Source organism: Notolabrus celidotus, chromosome 11, assembly GCF_009762535.1.
Source record: "Notolabrus celidotus isolate fNotCel1 chromosome 11, fNotCel1.pri, whole genome shotgun sequence".
In the NCBI taxonomy this organism is placed as follows: Eukaryota; Metazoa; Chordata; class Actinopteri; order Labriformes; family Labridae; genus Notolabrus; species Notolabrus celidotus.
Window position 1 is genome coordinate 21298463 of NC_048282.1, and position 20580 is coordinate 21319042.

Below are 20580 nucleotides of genomic sequence, written 5' to 3' on the forward strand. Positions count from 1 at the left end.
AACCCTAACCCGTTCTGAACCCATGCCTAACCCCAACCCTTACCGTATTCCTAACACTAATCCTAAAACTAAACTCAACTCTAACCCTAACTCTAACCTTAGCCCTAACCATATAAAAGGCAACAGATAGCTTAGCACTAAAGTCTGAATGACTTTTCATTACACAAGAAAATCTCCCCTCAGAAAAATCTAGAGGTTAAAAAATGTTAAGGGAAGGTTATTGTAGGTGAGAAAATGACCAAGGTCAATTTCTAACAAAATGTAGAACTTTTAATTAGCGACGCTTACAGAATTATCATAATATGGTTAATAACATACTTGTGATAATAATATTACTTTATGGATTTAATACCTTTACAAACACAGTATATTCCATCTTTAATTTTCTTAAGTTATTTAGTATTATTGTTGTGAATTCTGAGCCTTGAGCAGGTGCAGATCCTAAAATCACGGTACGTAGCTAAAGTAATGTATAATTGAAATTAACAATTAATTAAATTGAAAATATATAGTTGAAATAATAAGCTTAAGACTTAATAATCACATCAGGCCTTTGATGGGACCTGGTAGCAGTGGTTTCCCATAGATTCTTACCACATTGTTTGAAAACTGAAATCGATCACACTCAAAAAACAATTTCATGTATTTTTTCTTTTTAAGAAATATTCATTTTATTTGCATATTTGTTTTAAATGTCATGTATGATATGGTTGATGACTACTAAGTAGTGCCAAAGTACTGTGAGACTCCATTCATTATTACTAAAGCATCTTTCTGTATTCTGCTGTTGGGAAAAAGAAACAAAGAAACAACGCTGACCGGTACAAAGGGCTGAAGAGAACCTCGGTCCTGACACGGGGGTATACTGCATCGCTCCATTATTCTTACTCACTCAATCACGCACACACAGAAACAGACCACATACACTCACTCATTATCAGTGAAAACATACAGTACATTTAGACACCTACAGTTACATTTACCTGATATGTATTGACAATTTGGTAATTTAATTTTCATTAAACTAAAGAGTCCCCAGTACCATATCCAAGAGCCACTGGTCAAACATGCTGTTGTAGAAGTTCCATGTCATAGCTCTTGTGATTTTTTTATTATTAACAAAGTGTTTCCCGTAGTATTGTTCGTCTCACAGTTGTATACAAAAACAATATAACAGTGTTTTCTACCTTCTTCATGGTCACATTTTATTATTATAATTGCATATTAATTTAAACTGTGATTATCACTTTGCGATGACTTGCCAGCTGTATAGAAAATAAAAGGAAGGGGTTGTAATGAAAAATTTACCTTTTTTGAGATGAGAGACAAAATTTAAGAACACAACTTGAACAAGGAACAAAGAGAGTGAGAAGTCTCTGGGGCAAAGACAGAAAGGTAACCTTGAAGATGAGGTTATTGGACCAGTGTTTCTTTAAAAGGAACTAGCTCTCAGCTTGGCTAATATCCAGCCTAGTACCTTTGGAGAAACTGCAGCCGCAGCATCATGTCAAACAGACATGTTTTTTATTGTCTTTACTGAACTGCTTTCCAGCAGTAAGCCTGGCTCCAATTGCAGCGCTGGAGACAGGGGTCAGGGGGAAAAATGTCCAGTGAATTATTGTCTCATTCTGGTCCCCGATTTCTGACATTTATGAAAAACATTCAGGTTGTATGCTGATGACTGTGGCAATAGAACATTTTCATTAACTATTACAACAATAATATATATACTGTATATTTATAAAAACAGGAATGAGAGTACTTTCTAAAAGCCCTTTTGATTACAACGCACTCTCCTCCTGGTTGTCCAGTCTCATCCTGATGATGTGACTGGTCAAGTCACACTGCTTTGAATCCTCAGTTTGGCAGCTCTAACTCCACGCAGGGCTGCTCACTGCATGCGGTCGGGCTGGTGTAGAGGGTAGTGGAGGAAGCCCTGAGGGGCGGCAGACATGGTGGTGAGTGCAGCTAGAGGTGGGTGGATGGCAGCTGGAGGGGTTGGAGATGGGGTTAGAGTGGGCGCTGAATTGCCCGGGGAGAAGCTGTAGCTGAGGTAGCCAGCTGAAGGCGATGGTGAAGGGGTGTAAGGGTACTGCTCCAGTCCTGTAGGGGCATAATGGCTGTATGCAGAGCTGTAGTCCAGGTAAGGGGAGGCTAGTGCTGCTGCTGTGGGGCTAAGCTGGGACTGCAGCACCAGGCTGGGCTGCAGGAATGCCTGGGGGTAGACATACTGCTGGGCAAACCTGGATGAACAGAGGAACAAGGGTTAGGATAGAAAAACATAGCGTCCATCAACATTTTTGTGAATTACGAGCTTGGTAATATGTTAAAAACTTGTATTATTTTCTTGCGTCAGCGTCTCAGATATTGACATCTTCTGATTGCAAATTCAATTTATTACTACTTTGGACTGTTGGTTGGAAAATGCAAGCAAATAACACATGCCAACTTGGACTAAAAAGTAGTGATGGGCAATTCAATTTATTTACTGTCACGTACAGATCATTCACAAATAACCCAAAGTGAAATATATTAATTTGTGCACTCTCAGTTCTGACATAACATGAAAATAAACTGTAAGGACGAAATTGCAAAACTCAACATCAAGATAAATAACTTGGCAGTATTCTCTCTAAGTCTGTATGAATATATTAGCAAATCACCTCTCTTGTGAATTTTGGTAACTTCTTTAAGCTTAATTCTAGATACCCTCACAAAGTTTAATGTGGCCATCTTTCTCTGTTGTTAAACCAAATATACAGTTTCCATAACATATCATGGTGTGCAAATGTAAGAAGAAGATAAATATGATTTCCACAAATTTAAAAAAGGAGCTATCATTACATTTAATGAGCATGCATGTTATGCTAGGATGATATTGCATTTGTTAAAGATTTATTACCCAGCTCTTCTACTAATCACACAGCTTGATCATGATTGTTAAGAACATTGTCATATATATCAAGTCAATCTGCGGAAAGGAGTAACAGTAGATGTAGTGCACCAATTATGATTTCACCTCTACCTGTTGACAATCTGACAAAAACGTAGACAACATGGAGAAAATGTTTAATACTACTCTCAAGTTATTTGGAGAACATAAAACTTTAGTTTGGTAGTTAATGGCTGACAAATCACCAGCAGAGAAAAGAAGACAAGAAGTGGTTAAACACCGCAGTGTGTTAAAACCCAAAGAGCTGGGTCAAAGAGACCATGGCGAATGAAAACAGACACAAAGCAACCACAAACTGCAACACGGTATGGAACAGAAAACCTGTGGGGAAGAGGACCTTATACAGGTGCTGCTGATGTTTACTGAAAAACGCTAATGTTAAGATCTAACCATAATTGAAAATGTTATATTTTTTTAAAGTTATATTTTTGGGCATTTTTGCCTTTAATGGATAGGAAAGTTGAAGAGAGACAGGAAGGTGGGTAGCAGAGAGTGGGGGAAGACAGAAAAATGGTTGAGGCCGGGAGTTGAACCCACGGCCGTTGCGTCAAGGACCATAGACTCTGTCAATGGGGTCGTACACCCAGACCACCAGGTCAATGGCACCCCAAAAATGTTACATTTAATGTGATTTGCAACAGTAAAGCAAGGATTAGTCTAATGATATTATAATAGTACCATTATCATGGAAGCATCCCCAACGGTTTAAACAGAGGGACTATTTTTTATAGCTGGATGAATAAATCATCTTCAAACAAACAAAGTCACATAAAAATGATCCCTTACATATTAGTACTTCTGTAATGATCACAGTATCCTTTGATTTTTGTAAATCTTGAAGTACTAAGATCATTGTTATTCCATTATGATGCATTTCTGGCTTATATTATTAATTAAAATAACTGAGTACTTTCATACATTTTCATAGACATAAAGAGACCAATGTTGAGAGAACAGAGCCAGTGTGTTGGTATGCCCCCTCATATTTGTTCTTTTTGTTGAATTAGTAAACCATAATGCAAGTGCTCATATAATTATATGTGCAAGAATAGGAACAAACAAAGAGTCCTGAAGGCATCATCCAGCTCCTACTCTAAGAGCAATTATCATCCCTGTACCCTTAAAATAGGTTATTCCCCCGTGTTGAAGTTTAATTAGCATACAAGCACACTTTCTGAGAATTATTACAAAGAAAACACATTTTCCAAATTACATACAACCAGTTTAAATATTAAGTTACATACAAAAATAAAGCATCAATATGCTTTTGCTCCAAATAGATGTCTCTAAAATGCAAGCCTGTGCCTTTGAATCAAGTTAAATATGTGTCACCCAGACACACACACACACACACACCCAAACACAGGCACAGGCACAACCCGCCACAACAGATGCAGCGTATAAGACTGTTGATTCTCGGAGCAACAGTAATAATGAGAGGAAAAAGGGCTCCTCTGTCCTCCTGTATTCAGTCATGCCCTTGCCTGAGGCTGCCCACTTAACCTGAGCTGCCTCTGCTACATCTGGAAACAGCAACACCAATCAAATCAGAAGAACTAGGTTACGCCGCTGCACTTAAGTAGAAACAACACAACATGGCAGTATTTAACACGTACACTCCAGTGACCCAGCCTGCAGTCAAACCATTAACCTGGCAGTAACCTTGTCACTGAGCCTGAACAGGTGATCAGGGTCCTACAGCCACTGCTTACCACTAAACAGAGCGAGAGCAGGGATCAGGCGAGCTTACACAACAAACACAGAGACCAGGCCTGTTCACACCCACTCTGATGTATACACAACACACACATAGTCCAGCATGCACAGAATGTCTGAACATTTGCTCCAATGCCCATAGGTTAGTTTTAAACTTGTCTGAATCAAAACTCTTGTATGCCCTTATTCAACCTTCAAAGAACCTCATTTTCCTGTAATGTTCCTCTTTTCAAACCTTTGAGTTTTAAAAGCCATTTTGCTAGAAAACACCTGTAATCGTGACTTCTTGTTTCCATTAAAATCAAAGTTAATAAAAGTCTACTTAATTCAAAGGAAGCAGCATGGATTGTACAGCCCAAAGTGCTGCACAAATGAGTGCATGTTCTTCACACATTTAGCTGTCACTTTTTGTCAAAGCAGGAAGTATTTTTGGTAACCTCAGCATCTTCATTCCTGCATTTGTGTGCACACGTAATTCAAGTTCAAAACTGTCTTTTGATCTCCAACTAGATTACTTCAATTTAGTTAATAACAAATAAGAGATGCTGATTCATTTCCTTCCAAAATAGATGAGACAACTGATTGTATTTTCATGTTGAGTGCCAAATTTGAAGCTTCAGCTAACAGGCACTTAGCAGACAGGGCAGCAGGGGCAGATCCCCCCACCCCCTCTCCAAATTAGATTGGCCAGCCCAAAACCCTAAAGTATGATTGTCTGTTTAACTTGTTAAAGGTGATACTTACAAAATAAAATCAGCTATTAGGTCTCTGTTGCTAAAAAGGCAAATAATAACATAAGTCACGGTTGTATTTGTTTGATGTAAGAAAAAGACATCTTTAATGTAAGACTAGACAAGTGCAGGTCAAATACTTAACACCTAACCTTTATAGAACTGATATCATTTATTTAGGGCTTGATGATGGGATTGAGAAACATGATACAATGTGTAACTGTACTAAGCTTGAAAGGGGATGCTAGCTGTAGCCTGATATTCTCCAAACAGACAAAAGGTGCTTTTCAACCACAGGAACTCTCCCCAGGATCTAGGGTCTATTTTCAGGAACTATATGCTTTTCAACTGCAGGAACCATGGTCTAAATTTAGTTTGGTGGTAGTTAAACTCCCCCCCTGAAAAGCCCCTGCTTGGTGGGTACTTTTCAAAGGTCCAAGAACTATGTTTCTATTTCACCCACTGTCCACTAGTGTTGTAGTAAAGACCACATTAAAAGAGACCAAGACATGTCCGAGACCAGGGTGCATCAAGACCAAGACAAGACCAAGACATTTAGGGATCTAGACCGAGTCAAGACTAAGGCAGGGCAAGACCGAGACAAGACCAAGACAATATATCAATGAAAAATCATTATAAGAGTTAACAAAATAAAATAATTCTGTTTATTTTATTTAAGTTTTCTTTAAATACAATCAAAAGCAACAAACAAGGTTTGGTTTTGTCTCTGTTGCCTTTCTTTTGATGCGCTGTGAGAGAGTTTATTGAGAGTTGAGAGTTTATTGCTTAATAAAGCGACTTAGCAGACATCTCTGGTAACGGGCTCACAGTCTCTCCCCCTGTCGTCTGTCTCCATTGACAGTAATGACAGGGACACAGAGTGCATCAGTGGTGGTCTCGACTGGTCTTGATATGAAATACGTAGTCCGCCCTGTCCGAGACTGAGACAAGAATGAGTAAAAATTATTTTGATTCGGAGACAAGACCGAGACCTTAAATAAGCGCCTCGAGTACTACAACACTACCGTCCACAATAACATTAAACACAACTGTGACTCAGTTAGGTTTTATAGCTGTGTAAAACTGTAGCCTTTTCTGAGCCCACCGCGAACACATCAGCTACCTGTGTTACGATATTTTGAGTCCGACATCTTGTACAAGTCTAGCTGTTATTTTACGAGAAAAAAATAGGGGTTTGCCATTTCCATTAGATGACTCATTAAAACAAGATTATAACAGATTTCAAACATGGTACTGTTTATTTTTCTATATGTACTATATATTATTCTCTAAAGCTTTGTGCAGCTTCAAATACAGAAGATAAAGCCGTCTTTAGTAGTCACATTTTGGAAGATATCACAGCTTCTTGTTGATCTTGATAAGGAGATTCAAATGAAGGTATCAGCAATTTTTATAAACACCTTCTTTTCTCACATTTGGATTTTGGCAGCTGGAATAGCAAAGGACACTGTTCAGAGAGATGATAGTGAGAAAATCAAAGACGAAACCAAACAGAAAAGAGGAATCATTCTTTGTTTTTTGATAATACGGGGATAACACATCACATGAATGTGCTGAAAAATCCTGGACAGAAATGTCAAACTGACCTCGTACAGAACTAAAAGGGTTTTCTGGGGGGTCTTATTCTTGTTCTTTTTCTAACAGCGCCCTTCAGAAAACACTCGAAAGGAGTGCAGCTTCTCTAACTGACTGCTTTATTAGATCATTGTCAGTGTGGTTTGAACAGATTGAAAAAATGCTAAACTGAGAAACATTAGAAACAAAAAATGTATAAACTGTGATTATATTTTGAGTGGAAGGTTGTAAAACTCTGATCAGTGCACAGATATGTGTTACTGTCTCCTTCTCCCATGTGTACTTTGCCTCTCTGTAAAGCAGAAATGTATGAGTAAATAGCCAAACCTGTTTTAACTTTAGCAGAATATTCTGTGTTGGTATCGGACCCTACCAGCGATAGAAAGAGTCTTATCGATATAATGGGTTTTTGGGGCCTTTAGAGGAGGCCTGGTCAAGAGAACAGCACCACAACAAAGATAAAACCTGCTGCTTAATGATTTTCAACAACATATAACGTCAAAGCACAGCTGAAGCTAATAATCTCTGTGTATCTCGCCTCTCCTTGCTCGCACTCCCTCGGTATCTCCCAGAGCAGAAGTGCAGTGTCATTCCCCCGGCTGTGTGCCGCTGCCTGCTGGCCTGCCAGCCTGTGCACCCGCCTGACTGATTCAATGTGACAGCGGCATCGTACGAGAGGGGAGCTGCACCTCGCCTCTCTCCCCCCCCGTGCTTGGCATCATTTCTAACTGTCAAACACACATTTATACATATAGCAAAACACACACCGAGACACACACTCGTGGGGGTGTAAACAGGCATGCAGAGACACACTATAAGACTAACATATAATACACAAGATGAAAAAGTGAGCATGCAAGATTAGGGGATTGGTATTGCAAAGACACACTTAACAGGTTGTGTGTAGTCAGTTAAGCAGTTTAGGAGAGGAACTGTGTGTGTATGTGGTGAGTGGGGCTAATTGGTGCAGCTGCATGGGTGTAGTCTCACTAACAGACCCGTGAGAGCAGAATAACCTCCACCGACTCCCTCCTCTCTCTTGGTTTACTCCCTTACAGACAGCTTCCTGTGCACTCCCCCTCACTGTCCTTCCTCAAAGCCAGGCAGCAGGATTAAAGCGATATGATGTACTGTATATGAAGAAGAGGAAGAAGAGGAAGAAGAAGAAGAAGAAGAAAAAAACATCTGGGTGGATGGGTTCTTCTTTTTTTTTTTCTTTTAGGGTCAAGGTCAGGGATCCTTGGGCGAGCAGTGAGTGGAAAGGAGAGGGATCAGCCATCATATCACCCCCGCCTCAGGACGAACACGCTTTTAATAGTTCAGATTGGGGATGTGAGGAGGGTGAGTCAGTCAAAGAGACAAACACACATGTTTGTGGAGCACCCACATACATGACCCTCCGTCCTCCTCTCTTGATAAATAAACACACACACACACACAACCACACACACACACGCACAGCTTGAGGGTGGGTGAGAGATAGAAAGGCCAGCATCAGCACTGGACACTCAGCTCTAATGTCAGCAGACAAGAAAGACATTTAAATAAATACATGAATACAAATTCAGCTGCATGATACAGAGAAAAATGCATTCACTGATCTGTTCACTGGATGTTATCACGGCAGCGTGAATGATTATCATTCAATTTGTTGCAGTTTGCATGAGCTACAAGTGAAAAGTGTGCAAAGAGAAAAAGCAAACACAAGACAAAGATCACACAACCAAGACAGAACACCAAACAGGGAAGAAAGGACAATCCACAGAATGTGAACACAAAACAAAAGCAACTCATGACAGTGTGTGAAACATGAATAGTTAGACATAACTGTAGCACAATTATAATGCCATATCAACCATTCATAAACCATTATAGTATAAAAGCCACAGCTGCTGATAAATAGGTTTTAAAAGCACTGAAGAGGGGACTAGGAGCTGTGTTTAGTGTAGATGTGTGTGGCTTTATGGCTGCAACTGATGAAGGTATATAAATGCAGACCAAATATGTGTCAACGGGAGCTTTCTGTGCTATTAAGGTTCCAACATGAGATTTTTTTTCAAATCCAGCAGGATGGCTTCTCCTAATTGGGTCCCAGGGTAAGAAAATTAACACCTGAGGGCTCTTCATCCTAAAACCCCTCGACAGACAGAGTGAGAACTACAGGCTGAGAGAGGAGAGGAAGGAAAGAGAGAGGAGGGCAGATTAAAAAGAAAAGAGTGACAGGAAAAGTGATGTGAAGATAAAATAGTCAAGACAACAGTTAGCGTATTAAAGGATTCAACGTGTAGCTGCCCACATGTCTCTGATGTTTCACAGCAGGAACATTTCTCACTCAACTTTAAATGCATTTCAAACACAACAACCAGCTCCAGCATCACACACACCACCAGCTCTAAAGCTTCACTGAACCCAGCCATGACTACACACAGCCACAGGTGTGCTGTTAGTCTCTGTGACCCCCCCCCCCCCCCCTTCTCCCCCTCTCTGTTCCACTGCTTCGACAGGAAGTCCCCCCCTCCTCTGCTGCCCTTCTCCTTCCTCTCCTTCCTCTCTTTCTCAGAAATAAACACAAGAACAAAATGAATTTCAGTCCTGCCAAGCTCCAACGGTGGGTGCTAAAGGCAGACAGCAGGCAGCCATGGGCGACAGATGTCCCCCCCTCCCTCGAATGGGAACGTCCCTCTCCTCCTCATCCTCCCCCTCCCCAGACTCAGCCGTACCTCAAAGCCACATTTGGCATCAGCCTGTCCTCTGTTCTCTTAAAACTTTAAGCAAATACTCCCAAGCAGCAGACAGAGCAAATAAACCCGGCAAAGACGGGGCTCTTCTTTGTTGAGTTTGTCCTTTGTTATTTACTGCTTGTGTGTTTGAGTGAGTCGAACCCTGGAGTCCCCCAAAAACAACTAAAAAGACTTGCAGACGTATTAAAACAGTTCAAAACTTTTTTTTAGTTGTTGGTAAATATTCTTTTTCACTTTACTTGCTACAAATAAGACAGTAACAATAACACAATGAACTGACTGCATTAGCTTTTGAGCTACAATCAACAGTGGGTTTAGTTTAGCTTAGCCTAGCTTAACCTGGCTAAGCAAAAAAGGAATAAGCTTGGCCCAAGAGATCTTTGGAAGATCACCAATTAAAACATGGTCTGTTTAAAAAGTACATACCAAACTATGCAATTATAACTGGAGCTGCAATGATAAAGGTAAGTTTTACTAATAAATTGTTTGAGCCAAGGACTGATGGTTAAAAAATCTGACATGTCAGAACCAAGCAGCAACCTACGTGTTGAAAAATGATGCCAAAGCAGAAGTGCTCAAAGCTTCAGTTCCTCAAGTTTCCACTTAATGCTGTCTCCAAAAACCAAGGACACCCTATTCAAGCCTGTATTACAATGCCCACTTTTACAGCAAATTAATATTTTTACAGCCCGGTAAAAGAACAGTTCGGTCTTTCTGAAGCTCACTTCTATATTCGTATGTACTACACAGGTGATAAAAGCCTCAGGTGGCTTATTTGGCTGACAAACAGGGAGGTATCAGACAAGTGAAAAGGGCGAATACATCTGTTTCCAAAATGGTTATCCATTATTTCAAGGTTTACACTATAGTGTATGCAAGTATTGGTTATAGATAATGTTCAGTACTTTATTTCTTAATCTAAGACACCAAAATGATTGATCATTCTCTTTTTAATTCATAGAACCCTTGATTTTATTTTATGGCAAGATTTGGAATGAATTTCAATGTAATTTCTTGTCCAACAGATTTTTTTCTGATCTAAAAATCAAAGTGAAAACCAAATCTGGTGAAACTGTGGTAGATTATATGTATGAATGTATTGGTGTCCATATTATCCACCTTATTCTTTGTGCTGGCCTTGTATTGAATATAAACTCATATGAATAAAAAAATAAAGAGCTGTCGTATAATATAAAAAGTGTATTTGATATGTCCCTTAATGAAAACATTCAGAAGACCTCCCTGCAGCATCTTTATATGCTGCAGGGAGCATCAGGGGGAGTATCAGGGGGAAAAGGTCGCCTGTATCGGATCATCAGTGTCATGGAAGAAAGAGATGGATCGGTAATAACTCCCGTTCTCTATCTGGCCTACACAGGCCTGCGTGAAATCTTGGCTATATCTTGAAGATGTTCCTAAAATAAAAGTCCTTCACTTTGCCAAGAGATGTCTTAAACTGACTGCAGTCATACTGATCATGTCACAGACACATCTTGCCTTAGAGCAGAGGGATCTGAACTGAACAGATGTGTGCTTTGCAAACAAACCAACACTGAAAAATAGAAGGATTTCACAGGCTAGGGTTTAGTAATCAGCTATTCCAAACATGCAATTTATGTATAATTTGTAATCCAAAAGAATTGAAGCACAATCAGGGGGTTGCCAGTTACATTTGAGAGTCAGTGTTCCCTTAGATCTCCTTTTAGACAAAGAGGAGACTGTGATTTGTTGACTGTTTGATTATCATGTAGGTGGAGAGACGGATAACAACATGTGACAGTGACACTAATTCAACACGGAGAGTTTCCTGTTTAAAAAAAAGAGAATCTGTCTGTGAGTCAGAGCACAACTTGTCTTGCAGCTGTTTGATCCTTTGAGGTTAGAGGTGAAGCAGATTGGTATCACTTCTTAGTTCAAACCATGAAACTGGGCAGGGTTCAGTGGGTGCATCATAAACAACTTGTTTGGTTAAATGTCTGTGTTTGAGGATGTTGTAGTGAAAAGAAAGTGAATCAATACTTAAACTAAACAGTAGTCTGGAGGACAAGATGTCTTGAGTTTTAGTGCTTTTTTTGTGTAGGTTAATCCAAAAACAAAGGTCACAGACACACCAGTCAAATACATTAGTGTCATTACATTCTCAGTGTTATTTATTTACAGGGCTGCTTCTTTTCTCTTTATTACACTGCTATCACTTAAATATCTGTGTGTTCCACTGCTTTTCAAATAAAGCCCATAAACTGAACATGCTATCTCAGAAAATATGCTTATTTTTAAGGGATTTAACTAGAAATGACAGATTAGTCAAATAAATTAGGAGGATCAAAATGTCATCCATGGCTGGATTTTAAATTCTTTATGAAACCCTTTCAAAATAAAGGCATTATCATAATTCAATGAGACAATTCTTATAGTTTTTACTGTTATTCTTCCTTTAGTTATATTATAGGTAGCCCTGTAAAACCTTGCCTTGAGACTCTGGATGAAAAACAGCCTTTTATTCTGTCTTTTCTGCTCTCCAGCTGGAAAGTCTGAAGCCACACAAAGTGGCAACCAAAACATTTGTTTTATGAATGCCTTTAACATTTAGGTCTCCAAGCTGAATTAATCCCTAACAACAGGCCTCACAAACATCTCTGTATATATCTGATCTGATTACAGAGGACACAAACATAACCACGCATTTATTATCAACAAAATGCTTGTGTTTTCTTGTGTGTTTCAACACTGTCAAAAAACCCTGCCACCCTCTGTGAGTGTTTTTGCCTTTGGGTTTGTTAGTTAATCAGCGAGTAAGTTGATGTTTTCGCCTCTTTTGTTTCAGTCCTGCGATGTGTCAAAGCTGCTGCTCTTCCTGGAAACAGAGATTTTAAAGAGGCCGACTCCCTACGCCCACATTGCAAAGAGACTTTCAATCAACCCATCATCACTCATTCATGGACTCATCTGGGTCACCCTCAATTCCCTCATCACTCATTCAGAAATTGAGGACTGCAATATTAATAGCACTGAGAACAGTTGCGGTTTTTAATGGACTGTGCTGCTGCGGGGGGATCACTACTTGTCATCCTGTAGAGAGTCGATGTGAAGAGATCTTTTTCAAAACACTATATCGTGCAAACTTCTAAAAAAATACACATAAATCATAGAAGACCCAATCATCATGTCAACCAAAGGACATATATTGTTTTACCTGGACACTCAGCACTCTTACATTTTAAAGTGAGTCAAATCCTCACATACACACACCTAACTGCTCTGATATTATTCAACAACATCCTGGTCTTGGATCCTCTCAACAACAGTTTCAAAGAGAAAAAATTAAAATAAATAAATAAATAAACAAGTCAAGTCCAAAAGTCCCAACAGGAATCTGCACTGTCACTGTTCTGTCAGTAATAGCTCTGGAAATGAATCATCCTCCACATTTCAATCAGGATCTGACTCATTTATTTTTTCCTGTTCAATGCTAGAACTGAGACTCTGAAGGGCGACATGAAGAGGCATAACAGTCGGTACATGTGGATTACAGGGAGATCTTTCTTTCCAGAGTGGATCGAGTTCCTGAAAAACAACCAGCATCCGCCCTGGTTGATGCAAATTGTTGACTTATCAGTACAGATAGACAAGGAGACATGGACAAGACTTTCTATCTTTGTTTTTAGTTGTTGTGATGTGGTACTTTTTCTTTTAAGAACGATCAAAAGACTGTCTATGAGTAAAATAAGGCCAGAGATCAGTGATGTAGCAACAAAAGTTAAGTCAATAGCTGTATAGCCGCAATATATACTTTCACACATTTTCACATACATACGTACATGCATACATATCTATACATACCAAAATTAAAAAATAACAAAGTATAGGGAATGTGCCATGGTTGTGGGTGGATAAGATCATAAATTAACTAGGACAATATATAAGTCCAACAGAGTAAGTAAAGTAGGACTGGGTGGGTAAAGGGTCAAATAACACTGTGCAGGGGCGCTGGTGGCCTAGCGGTCTAAGCGTCCCACATATAGAGGCTACAGTCTTTGTCGCAGAGGTCGCTGGTTCGACTCCCGGCCGGTCGACCATTCACTGCATGTCTTCCCCCACTCTCCACTCCCCACATTTCCTGTCTCTCTTCAGCTGTCCTATCCAATAAAGGCGAAAAAAGGCCCAAAATATATCTTTAAGAAAAAAACAAAAACAAGGTGCATAAAGATCTGCAAATAAAGTACCAGAATAATCAAGACACCCAGAGATGTGCCGCTGGATTTTCTGCCTAGTTTCAATTCTCATAGCTAGACTTCAGTATTAGCCACTGACAAGCATCAAATACCACAAATACTAGTTCAACAAAAATAATAGGTTATAAGATTGGCACATTGACTGGCATACTCAGCAATAACTAATAACCCATATTTAGGCAGAGTTGGAGGCATTTTGATACTGATATTCATATCAGAACAACCTAATTTGAAATATTCATGACTGCATGTTATTTCATCGTTTCTTCCCACTTTTTCTCTACAAAAAAAACCACTGTCATTATTTTCCATAGCCCAACAAGATGTATTAGCTTACCAGCTGTATCGAACTAGCTGTCTTGACCCCAAAGACAATCAGTTCACTTTCCTACAAGACAAAACCAGGCTTCAAATCTTTACGTTTCAGATGATGGGACCAGTCAGAATCCAACCGAGTCTGAATTCATGCAACTCTAATTACAAAGCTGCACAAGTTACATGAATGTCAAACATTGCCTTGAAGCAGCTCAGTGATCATTGCAGTCCAACGAGGGCTCAAAAAGCTGAATAAATATGTGTGCATTAATGGGTTACAGATGTGGGATACACTGCAGCTGTAGTGCACCTGATATGACCAGAGATATTAAACCAATATGAACCACATGTCTCTGGGTAAAAAAATAAATGAGACAAAGTCAGAGGTGCATGTGTGCGTGTGTTACAGTGAGTCCACGTGTGTGTGTGTGTTTGTAGAAAGGATGCAGGGGAAGTTTTACTAAATGGCTTTTGCCTCAGTGAAGTCCAAGTCATGCGTGAGTGAAATCCAGAATTGAGCTTCTCATGTGTTTAATGGGCCAAACAGAAAGAGGAAGACAAATCGAAATACAATGAAGAGATACAGACGTAACATGTTCAGAGGGCTGCACAGTTAACACAGCCGTCAGACGTGCTGTGATGGCTTTTTTCTTTCTTTCTTCCTTTCAAACTCTAGAGTGGCACTAACTACCACAACCCAAGCTGAGAGCAGGAGCGAGGGCTCTGAAATGTCAAGGACGGAGGAGTGAAATGTATTGTGTTGAGGAGGAGGCAGGTGAGAGAAAAAGAGAGAGAGGTGGAAATAGAGGTATTGATTGCTCTCCGTCTTACCCGTATTGCCTCTGAGCCCACGTGGGATGGACTTGCTGAACTCCAACCGAGAGACCTGCAGACAGAGAGAGAGAGAGGTAGCAGTGAGGAGGGGGATTTGAGTTCTTCCTCTCTGTCTGCTTGTCTCAGATTTTAACATGTATAATATAAGGGTATCAGACACCAACTGTTATTCCCTCTGCATACACACACACACAGAAGCTCCATAACAAATAATGATGCACTCCACCGTGCACAAAAATCTGTGACCTCGCAGCCTCCAGAGTTCACCAGGAATCAGCTGAGGCTGAGTAAGAAAGGAAAAACTTCTCCTCCTCCTCCTCTGACTTCATTTCTACATTCTTCCAGCCTCTCATTCCTTTCTTTCCTTCCTCCTTTTGTGTGCAAACATATAGCTTAATGCACATTTCCTTTCTACGACAGGACAAAGAGGACACAGTTATTTCTTTCTCCAGCAGTCCCATCCCCTCTTTGCTCTTCTTATTCTCTCACACACAATAACAAAATACCAAGCGCTGCCATCTCCCATCAGCTGCATGCTTGGAGAGTTGCGTCACAGTTGCTGGCCCGGAATAAGGACACACAGTCAGTTGTTGTTGTTGGCGATGCTGTTTGTCAATCACACCTACACTCAACAGTATTTCAGCCAGCGAGCTTTTGATGGAGAAAAGGGGGCAGAGCTGCTGTCGATGTTTGGTTTACACAGAGGAGTCAGAGGGTAAGCAGGAAGTGTGTGTGTGCTGGTTCATAATGCTGAAAAAACCCGCTGGCAAATTAAAGCTGTGGGTTAAACTGAGCACACAAAGAGTCAATGTATGTTTGGAGTGAGCACAAACAGCTGTGCTGTTCTGCGTTTTATCAGACAAAACCTCAAATTTGTTCAGATTTTTTCTGGTTTTCAGATTGATTGTCATGCAGCTCTGATTTTTCTGTTCATTTCCCTGCAGCATGAAAACAACAAAACTGGAGATACATCAACAAACCAAACAGCTGTCTATATCGTCTCATGGAAGGCAGATTATCACCATTATGGTATCTGTTATCAGAAGCAATAACTTGATGACCTCTTTTTGTTTTCCTGGAACTTGCTTTGATATTTGAGATGAAGGGAACTGCTTCAGAGCTTTATCCAATTTAATGCAGGAAGCAAAGAATGCTTTCATTATCATAAACAGATTGATAGATTCCTTATTCATCGCTTGGGGGAATTTGCAGTGACGTCACATCCAAGTTTTGGTTTCCTTATGCTGAAATATCTCAGGAACAAACAGCAGTTTAAGAGCAAAGCTAAACATACTATACAAAAGACTGCTGAAGACTAAGGGCTTTACTTCTGTTCACTTCAGCTACTTGGAGAGCAATTACTTGAAGCTATTAGCTACCTGGGAGCTACTGCAGGACATCACTGTAAAAAATAACTCTCTCTTTGAAGAAACGTGTGAAATAAATTTTCCTTTTTGATAAAGCTTATAGTTAGAGCTGGCTCAGGCTTGGACCAGCTTTTGTTATGCTGCTATAGGCCTGGACTGCCGGGGGAACTGGCGCACTGACACACTGGGATCCTAGCTCACCCCCTTCCCCCCAACCCCCTCATCACTTACTTTAACTCTGCCTGTCCCATTAAAGTTACTAACCACAGACCTTTCTGGAGTCTCTGAGCTCCATTGTCTCGTAGGTCCCTCTGAGCTGCCGTAGACGTCCTCCTGCTGTGGACGTTCCAGACTCCAGCTGATACGGACGTGCTGGACTCCAGCGGCAACAGCTTCTACTACTCGTCTCATCACTATCACCTCTCTCTCTTACTCCCCTCTATCCCTCTTTCAAGACCCAACTCGGTCGAGGCATGATGGCTGTCTAACATGAGTCTGGTTCTGCCTGAGGTTTCTGCCTGTTAAAGGAAGTTTTTCCTCGCCACTGTAACTAGCTAAATACTGCGATGTGCAATACTCATGATGGATTAAGGTGGGGTCAGACTGAGTCTTACTCTGTCTTGAAGTTGGGTCTCTGTTCATAATTTGACATAAAGTGGTCTAGACCTCCTATGTTTGCAAAAGCATCTTGAGATGACGTTTGTTGTGATTTGGCGCTATACAAATAAAGGTTGATTGATTGATTGATTGATTGATTGATTGATTGATTGATTGATTGATTGATTGAAATAAATGCGTCTGAGACTTAACCACTTAGTGCATGGTTAAGAATGGTACCTCAAATTGGGACTTATTTCTGATTCAGTATCGTTGCTAAAAAGAAAGTGTCGTGATGATTTATTGAACTATTTTTGCTGTGTGAGAATTTACTTCCATCAAGATTTAGATCTTCAGCTGGAGCTTTCGTCTTATTGTGGGGTTAGTTCACTGTCGGACTTTTTTTATTTGCCACTACCTTCCTATTTTAACTTATTTTAACTTGCTTTAAATGCAAATTAGAATTTAACTTTTAATATATTTCTAATTTTCCTTTTCTTTTCTGTTTCATTTTATCTGTCATTTTAATTGTGCTCTTTTATGCTTGTCTGACTGTTTCCAATGCTTTTAATGTTGTAATGTAAAGCACATTGAGTTGCCCTTGTGTATGAAATGTAAACAAATAAAGCTGCCTTGCCTTGTTAAAAGAATTTGTAATTAAGACTAGGCTTTACCCTCAAGTTAACTATACAATCTGCTTTTGATCTTTCATTAGTTTTAATTTTTATACTTACTTGACTGTGTGCTTCGAGGCTTTGCCCCAAGGTAAGCCAGGTTCACGTTGGCCTTCCTGCCGTCGATGATGGGGTTTGCGTCTTTGCACGCCCGCTCTGCTGCCCCCCTGTCCACCATGGTTACCTGTTGGCAGTGTCACAACACAACTCATTAATATCACTCCATCAAACTCATTACAGCATGTGAAGGCTTCTCTTGTCAGTGACGATGGAGTGATTCCAACATGAGTGCTCAGATGAAGCAGCAGAACCCGGAGCTGGGCGGCCCCTGAGGTTGCTGCTGTCCTTGTCTTTCCTCGGATGATTCAATCTTTTTGCTAGATACACAAGGAGACAGTGAGTCCTTTTCATGTAGCCATTACTGAGTTTTACACTTCCATTGGAGCTCATGTAGGAGGCAGATTTGGCTTTTTCTCTAGACGTGGCTGCCAAGGATGAGATGCTTTAATCTACCTTGAGGGAGTGAGGTGAGGAGTGGGCAGAGCACAGTGGGATGGGAAGGAGGGGAAAGGTTAAAACACACACAGGGCAGCCACACTTGATTTATGGAGGTTACGACAACACCATCAGAAACAAAAGTGACAGTGAAAGCAGAAACTGCCACGCTCACTTTCGTTTCACAGCATCAGACTCTGGACTCTAGTGCAAACAGACGCAGCACACGATTTGAGATCAGCAGGGTTCAAGAAGCCGTGGTGAGGAATTAAAACCTCTGAGGGAGATGACATGGTCACGCTGTCCCAGAGCAGACAACACACACACACACACACACACACACACACACACACACACACACACACACACACACACACACACACACACACACACACACACACACACACACAGTGGTGGCCTCAGCTGATTGGCTAACTGGCCAGGCAAAGAAAGAGATAATTTGAACTGCTTCAGTCCAAAACACATGAATCCACTGCTTTCTCAACTCACCAGGCAGAGAGAGAGAGAGAGAGAGAGAGAGAGAGAGAGAGAGAGAGAGAGAGAGAGAGAGAGAGAGAAAGACTGGGTGAGAGGAGAGGGGGACGGGCTGAATGGGAGGAAGTCAGAATGAACTACTGCAGCCTTATCTTGCAGAGCCAACTGACATGTCACACCTCTGTGACCAGGAACCCCCACCCCCTTCCTCTCTCTCTCTCTCTCTCTCTCTCTCTCTCTCTCTCTCTCTATATATATATATATATATATATATATATATATATATATATATATATATATATATATATTCTCTACCCCCCCCCCCCCCCCCCTTTTCTCTCTCTCTCCCTCACTAACAGAGCAGAAAAAAAACATCTGTCCACAGATGCAGCAGCTTATTACCAACTCAAGTGTGTCCAACTCTCTGGAGATGGAGCTTCTGTGCACTAGTAGCGTGTGTGTGTGTGTGAGTGTGTGTGAGTTTGTTTGAGTTTGTGTGCGTGTACTTTCGGGCAGCAGAGATAATTGATGACACACTAATACGAAATAATCTGCCTCGCATGCTTCAAGCATGTGACTACCACCAGTCACAGTGGCAGTGTGTGTTTGTGTGTGTGCGTTTGTGTGTCTGTGTGTGTCTGTGTGTGTGTGTGTGTGTGTGTAGCCTCCTTGAACCTAAAACAAAAACCTTTAGGGGGTGGTGACAACAGGGATATTCTAAAAACACAACTTATCATGCAAATTACGTCACTTTTGAAGTCATTACAACATGCAACAGACATGTAGTCAGTTTTCAAGACCCCTTGCTGTCATACTGATTAAACCCTTAGGGGAACTCCATATTTCTCTCTATTTCACCATAAAGCAGGAACTTAAATTCACTCACAAAGCCGTATCCTCTCGACTTGCCCGTCTGTTTGTCTGTGATCACCACCGCCTCGTCGATGTCCCCAAAAGTCTCGAAATATTTCCGAAGTGAAGCGTCGTTGGTGTGATAAGGCAGCCCGCCGACAAAGATCTTAGTGTAGGTCGTGTCTTTCTCCATGGTGGGGTGCATTATTTCTAACGGAACCCCCACCAGCTGACCTACAAACAACTGCGAACTCATGCGGATTGGGAGGAAAAAGGATTAAAAATCAAGAAAAACGAGGAAGCAGCGGGGTAACTTTACGCTCCTGAGATGCAGAGAGGCTATAAAAGCGATGACAGCGCGTCCATGGCCAAAGCCTCCAGTTGCCTCACATACAGCTACTGGATGTGTAGTCCTCCTGACAGGTGTCTCCAAACCTCATGTCTCCTCTTCCAGCAAAAAAACAGTCTTGAAGCAGCGGTGGGCGCGTCTGATGGGCGCCCACTCTGCGTCTGCTCCAATGGACGAGCGGTGCGTCTTTTCCATCGGCGTATCCCGCCTCCTGCTCCACCCTACACCCCCCTGCTACACACACACACACACACACACACACACACACACACACGTATGGGGTTCCGTTTGTGCCAAAAATATGTCGTCATTCACAGTGTCTATGTCTACTGAACATGTGAGAAGACATTTGTCTATGTCCATGGAACTTTAAACTGTCCTTGTGTCATTTGACTTTGTCATTACATCGTGTCGTCATGATGTGTCATTTGACAAAGTGTCATTATGATGTGTTGTTTGACAGTGTTGTTTGACAGTGTCATTATGATGTGTTGTTTGACAGTGTTGTTTGACAGTGTCATTATGATGTGTGTTATGGTTTGTTGTCTTGATGTGTAGTTTGGCAATGTCTAATGACGTCTTGTTTCACAGCGTCTTTACGTTGTCACTATGTGTTGTTACTACGTGTCGTCT

General features: G+C 40.9%; 1 protein-coding gene across 1 annotated transcript; it reads right to left on the reverse strand.

The window, feature by feature from the left end:
* Positions 1-636: 636 nt before the first annotated feature.
* On the reverse strand, positions 637-20297 carry rbm38 (RNA binding motif protein 38). The gene is made up of 4 exons (XM_034694866.1): positions 19633-20297; positions 17817-17940; positions 15116-15170; positions 637-2243 (listed from the first exon to the last, which is right to left on the reverse strand). Exons 1-4 carry the CDS (start codon positions 19852-19854, stop codon positions 1892-1894), a joined length of 753 nt encoding a protein of 250 aa, XP_034550757.1. The 5' UTR covers positions 19855-20297; the 3' UTR covers positions 637-1891.
* Positions 20298-20580: the final 283 nt, after the last annotated feature.